Genomic DNA, 5,137 nt, shown 5'->3' on the forward strand with positions numbered 1-5,137 from the left:
AGTCCTCCTAGCAAATCCTGAAACATGGGGATGATCTCAGGGGCCCTGACATACTCTTTTCTCCTCCTTAGAACTTGTTGCCACTGACCATCCTATCATATTTGCTATTTATCTTGCTTATTGTCCACTCCCCACCCCCACCTCCACCCACGGCCCACCCCCACCTTCTTGGTCTCTGCAGGAGCCCAGCATCACTGACACAGACCCACAGAAGAGGGAGAATATTTGCTGAACAACTATAACAGTTTTATTTCCAAAGGTGGGGTCCCTCCCTGGTCTTGATGTGGGAAGGGGGCCTTTGGCCAGAGCTGCAGAGCTGAGTGGGACCAGGTGAACAGGGGCAGCTAGCTCGGGAGGCTGGTGGGCCCACGAAGCCACATCACACGGGTTCCATCTGCAGCTCCTCCCCGTCCACAGCCTCTATCTGGTGGAAGGCGGCGTGGGAGCCGATGACTACGAGAGTGGCTCCTGCAGGAAAATGGGCAGTTCAGGGCCTGGTGGCCTCACCTGGCCCCCACTGCCCACAGCGCTGCCCAGACCCTGTACTCACCCAGGACCCAGAAGACAGCGGAGCCTGCGCCAGCCAGCCAGAAGAAGGGAAAGGAGACGCCCCCAGCCAGAGCATACTGATGGGCAGGGCTCACCTCACGGCCTGTGGGGCAGAGGGCATTGTGCCTCCTCCCAGAGTAACCCCTGATGCTCCCCCAAAACTCACAAGCTCTGGGAGCCTCAGGGTCTAATCTAAACTTGTGCCAAGGCCCTCCAGCCCTTGGCCCCACCCACTGACCGTGGGAACACAGAGTGCCTTCCTCAGCCCCCTGCCCTCTGCCCTTCAACCCCACTTCTGCTAGGAAGCTCCCAGCCTCCCTCTCCTGACTAGTTCTCCTGCTCCAACCTGCACTCGCGCAGATCTGGAACCTCCAACTGGCAGCCTAAGAGCCAAATCTGACGTGGGGATGTGTCTTTTGAGTCTGCACATTATTCCATCAGAATTTGGTTTGTGGCTGCTGGAAAAACTGGATAATTTCATGTAACAATAGGCCGGCCCTCTGCATCCACGGATGGAAACCCGTGGATCATTGTACTACATCATTTTTCATAAAGGACTTGAGCATCGGTGGACTTTGCCATCCATGGGGGCTCCTGGAACAATCCCCTATGGACACCAAGGGGCAGCTGTACAGATGTCTGGCTTCTCGTGGTGGATTGGAAGGTCGGATCTGCAGGTACTGGTGGCAGCAGTGGCTGAAGCCAAGTCGTGTCTATACTCCAAGCGCTCCCTCCATACCCTGGGCTAGCCCGATGCGCCCTCCACCCAGCCCACCTTTGTCATGTATAGGACCGGTAGGCTTCTGAAGCATTCTGTCTTAGGTCTACCTGTTCATCTGAGCCCAATTCCCCCTTATCCCCAGTCCAAAGCCCTTGAGCATCCCCTAGCTGGGAACTCAGGGCCCTCTGTTTTATTTTTAAATCTTCTGCCAGCACCTTACATAATGTGTGACTTAGTTCCCTGATGGGGGATGGAACCCATGCCCCCTGCGTTGGAAGCATGGTCTTAACCACTGAACCACCAGGGAAGTCCTCAGGCCTGTCTTTCTTCTCAGTGGTGTTCCCGGTGTCAGTCTGGGACCACGTGAGCCACAGGGCTCAGCTTCCCTCTCTGAGAAATCCCAAGATTTCCACTTCCACCCCAGGAAGCAGGAAAGGGGGAGCACGGATATAGGCCAGTGAGAAGTCGCCACCTGGTGGCCGATGTGGGTACGTGCAGCTGACGTTTTTGGCAGGAGGTCAGGCAGGAGGGAGAGGGAAAGAATAGGTTTAAGGAGTCAGGAGGAGATGGGTTCTGGGGTATCTTCTGGACTTGGGGGATAGCAACTTGCGGGGCTGTGAGTGGGTGGGAGCATCACGTGTGTCTGAGACTTTAAGGGACCGAGTTTGGGGAAATCTAGTGTAGATAGAGGCTTGGGCAGACGTGGGTTCAAAAGGACTTGGGTTTGATGTCAAAAGGTTTGCGTTCCAAGAGACCAGGATGTGAACAGTCTGGGCAAGGGATTTCTCACCAAACAGCACAAACTTGGACTGCAACGTGCGCAGATAGAGGATGTAGCAGGCGCCAAAGAAGACAGCCAGAGCCACCAGCAGCATGGGAGACGTCGCCCTGGAAGGGGCAGGGAGCCATGCGTCAGGGAGCTGGGGCTAGGCCAGACAAGGAGGCCCTGACCTTCCCATCGGCGGATGGCAAGCGATCTGCTTGGGGCCGAGTAAGTCACATTTGGTCACACTGAATCCTGGCCAGGTTGATGGGGGGACTAGGGACCTGGCCCTTCGGTGAAAACTTCCGGCAGAACTATCCCATGGGAATGGGGCCCGGGCAGTGAGAGGTGCGGCCGGATGCTGAGGGTGGGGTAGGCCAGCGCGGGCCACGCAGCCTGGTGGGGGTGGGGACGGGGCGCGGACTGGCCGAAGAGGCACTCACACACAGTACAGGATGAGGCCCAGAAACACGAACACATAGTTGCTCTGGTAGTACTCCACGTTGCGTACGAGGCGCTGGCACAGCTCGCCCAGGTTGCGGGGCCGCGAGAAGCGCCGCTGGTCCACGAAGGAGCCCCAGGACCGGATGGTCGCACGGCGCCGCTCCAGCCACTCGCGGCCCGCGCCAGATGGAATCAGTTTCGGCAGCAGGGTCCTGATGGGTGAGGGGTCACGTCAGCGATCGACCGACCGGGATGGAGTCCGGACCCTCCAGCAAGAAGAGGACCGAGGGGGGCCGGACTCCGGGGTTCTGGGGTGGATAATGGTCCCAGGCTCCTGGATCTCAGGGGAGAAAGGGGCTGAGGGCCCAGACTCCTCGAAGACGACAACAGAGGCCCAAGCTCTTAGGTCTAGAGGCCAGGATTCCTAGGACCCCCAGGGGGAAGGGGTCGGGGGACCAGGACTCCCGGGTCTCGGTTGCTCACGCGGCGCTCAGTCCTTCCGCCTCGGCATCCTTCTGCTGGTCCTTCTCGACCGCCATGTCTATGTTGTCTGGGAAAGAACTGAGGAGCCCAGGGCTCTGCAGACCCCGCGGGCCCCGCCCGAGCCCGGCCTCACCCAGCAGAGCTATAGCGGACGTGTAGCCGTTCTGGAGCCGCTGGGGAACTGTAGTTCTGCTGCCGAGCATTGTGGGAGTTGTAGTCCTGATGGTGCCGGGTGAATGGGCACCATGATGGTGGCATGACTCGCGAAGCACTTTGGGAGTTGTAGTCGTGTAAAATAACCCAGAGCCCCTCTGGGCATTGTGGGAATTGTAGTTTCCGAATTAGGACGCGTGGAGTCGGGGAAGGTGAGTTGTCAGGAGTCAGGGCGTTAGGCAAGCTCTAAAGGCAAGAAGACGCTGTGTACTCCCCCGTGCAGGCTACAATTGGGACCGTGTAGAGCTGTCGTTCTGTCTCTAGGAGGTATAAAAAAAATACTTGATAAAACACTCAGATGTTCTGATTCAGCAGATCTAGGGCGAGACCCTTCATCTGCGTTTCTAACAATTTTCTAGGTGATGTTGATGCTTCTGGTCCATGGCCCACATTTTGAAAAGCGAGACTGTAAAGAATTCGTGGGAGTCTATTCCTTCCTTCCTTAACAGGCTAGTGATGGGGCCATGGTTGCTGGAGGGGGTGTCTAAGGTGGGGAGCAAAGCTCCAGCCCCACCCTTGGGCACCCAAGGATGAATGGGTTAGGATTAGGGACCTTGGTTAGGGTGAAGGGAAGTGGAGGGAAAGGTTGAGATTTTATTTTTTCATTTATCATTTTTTTGTCCAGTTTTATCGAAGGGGTGAGAATTTTTTAAAGATGTAGATGTCATAACTAAGAGCTGGGATTCTGGGGTCAGAGGTCAAACTTCAAGCTGTGTTGAGCTCATCACCTCCCTGAACCTCAGTGTCTTCATCTGGACAGTGAAGATCCTGGGAGTACCACACTCATGGGATTGAGATTGGGTTGAATGATCCATGTAAAGTGCTTGAAAGAGTCTTGATATTCCATAACTTTGATAAACAGTAGTCCATTGCCACTACATTATCATGGCTGTTATAATTATTTCTAGAGTTCAGCCTTCTCAAAAAATTAAAAAAAAATTTTTTTTGTTTATTTTTGGCTACATCAAGTCTTAGTTACAACACATGGTGCTTAGTTGGTTTGTGGCATGTGGGATCTTGGTTCCCAGACCAGGGATCGAACCCAGGTCCCCTGCATTGCAAGGTGGATTCTTAAGCACTATATCACCAGGGAAGTCCCAGCCTTCTCACTGGCCCCTTGGATGTCCCAAAGAGTGGCTGGTGTCTGAGACATGGGCCTTTCTTTCCCCTGGTTCCCAGAATCTTAGCTCTCTCAGTCTTCTCCCCTGCCGCAGGGTGAGTTGTAGAAAACCAGCCGGCATTCTAAGCAGGTGCACCAGAATGGCCTCAAGAAGTGTATAGAAGTTTCGGGAAGCCAAAACTTCTTCTTACACAGACTGAGAACCTCATTTTCCGAGGCTGGGTGCGGCTAAAGGAGAACACCCAATGAAATATTTGGTGGCTCAGACGGTAAAGAATCTGCCTGCAATGCGGGAGACCCAGGTTTGATCCCTGGGTCGGGAAGATCTCCTGGAGATGGGAATGGCTACCCACTCTAGTTTTCTTGCCTGGAGAATTCCATGGACAGAGGATCCTTACAGGCTACAGTCCATGGGGTCGAGTGAGCAAATGACATTTTCACTTTTCCTCTTTGACAGCCCCAGGCTTTTAGTAGAAGCTTGTTCAGGTTTCCCACTTGGGCCGAGCTGGGCTTCAGGAAATTGGGGTAGGAGGTTTCCTGTGAGTCCACAGTTAGTCCAAAGCATTAATAGGGGAGCAGCCACCTAATTTCAAAGTAATGGGAGCAGTGGAGGTAACTGGAAGAGCCCCCAAGCGAAACATGAGTCTTGAAGAGCAGAGGGTAGGAGGCAGAGACCCAGCTGCCTTCTTCCAGGGCCAACTTTGGGGAAATGGGATTTGACTTTTGTTATGAGAGCTCTGGGGCTTCCTCATACAACACAAATAAAAGTCATTTCACTCATAACTCATGTTTGTGTTCTGTGAGTACTTGCTCTGAGCAGAGGACATAATAAGCAAAGGCCTGG

The 5,137-nt window shown here is 54.4% G+C and overlaps 1 protein-coding gene across 1 annotated transcript; it reads right to left on the bottom strand.

Moving 5' to 3' along the window:
- Positions 1 to 224: 224 nt before the first annotated feature.
- Positions 225 to 3,138, bottom strand: RABAC1 (Rab acceptor 1). Its single transcript, XM_005908987.3, has 5 exons — positions 2,961 to 3,138; positions 2,477 to 2,689; positions 2,061 to 2,158; positions 551 to 652; positions 225 to 468 (listed from the first exon to the last, which is right to left on the bottom strand). Exons 1-5 carry the CDS (start codon positions 3,014 to 3,016, stop codon positions 380 to 382), a joined length of 558 nt encoding a protein of 185 aa, XP_005909049.1. The 5' UTR covers positions 3,017 to 3,138; the 3' UTR covers positions 225 to 379.
- Between the last annotated feature and the right edge of the window lie 1,999 nt (positions 3,139 to 5,137).

Source organism: Bos mutus, chromosome 18 (genome assembly GCF_027580195.1).
Source record: "Bos mutus isolate GX-2022 chromosome 18, NWIPB_WYAK_1.1, whole genome shotgun sequence".
Lineage (NCBI taxonomy): Eukaryota > Metazoa > Chordata > Mammalia > Artiodactyla > Bovidae > Bos > Bos mutus.

What these genes read in the sequence shown, in the direction of transcription:
- RABAC1 (XM_005908987.3), bottom strand. Translation starts at nt 3,016, where the DNA reads ATGGCGGTCGAGAAGGACCAGCAGAAGGATGCCGAGGCGGAAGGACTG. An exon ending in GCGGAAGGACTGAGCGCCGC is followed by an intron (nt 2,690 to 2,960) that starts GTGAGCAACCGA and finishes CTCACCCATCAG; the next exon opens with GACCCTGCTGCCGAAACTGA. An exon ending in GTCCAAGTTTGTGCTGTTTG is followed by an intron (nt 653 to 2,060) that starts GTGAGAAATCCC and finishes TCTGCCCCACAG; the next exon opens with GCCGTGAGGTGAGCCCTGCC.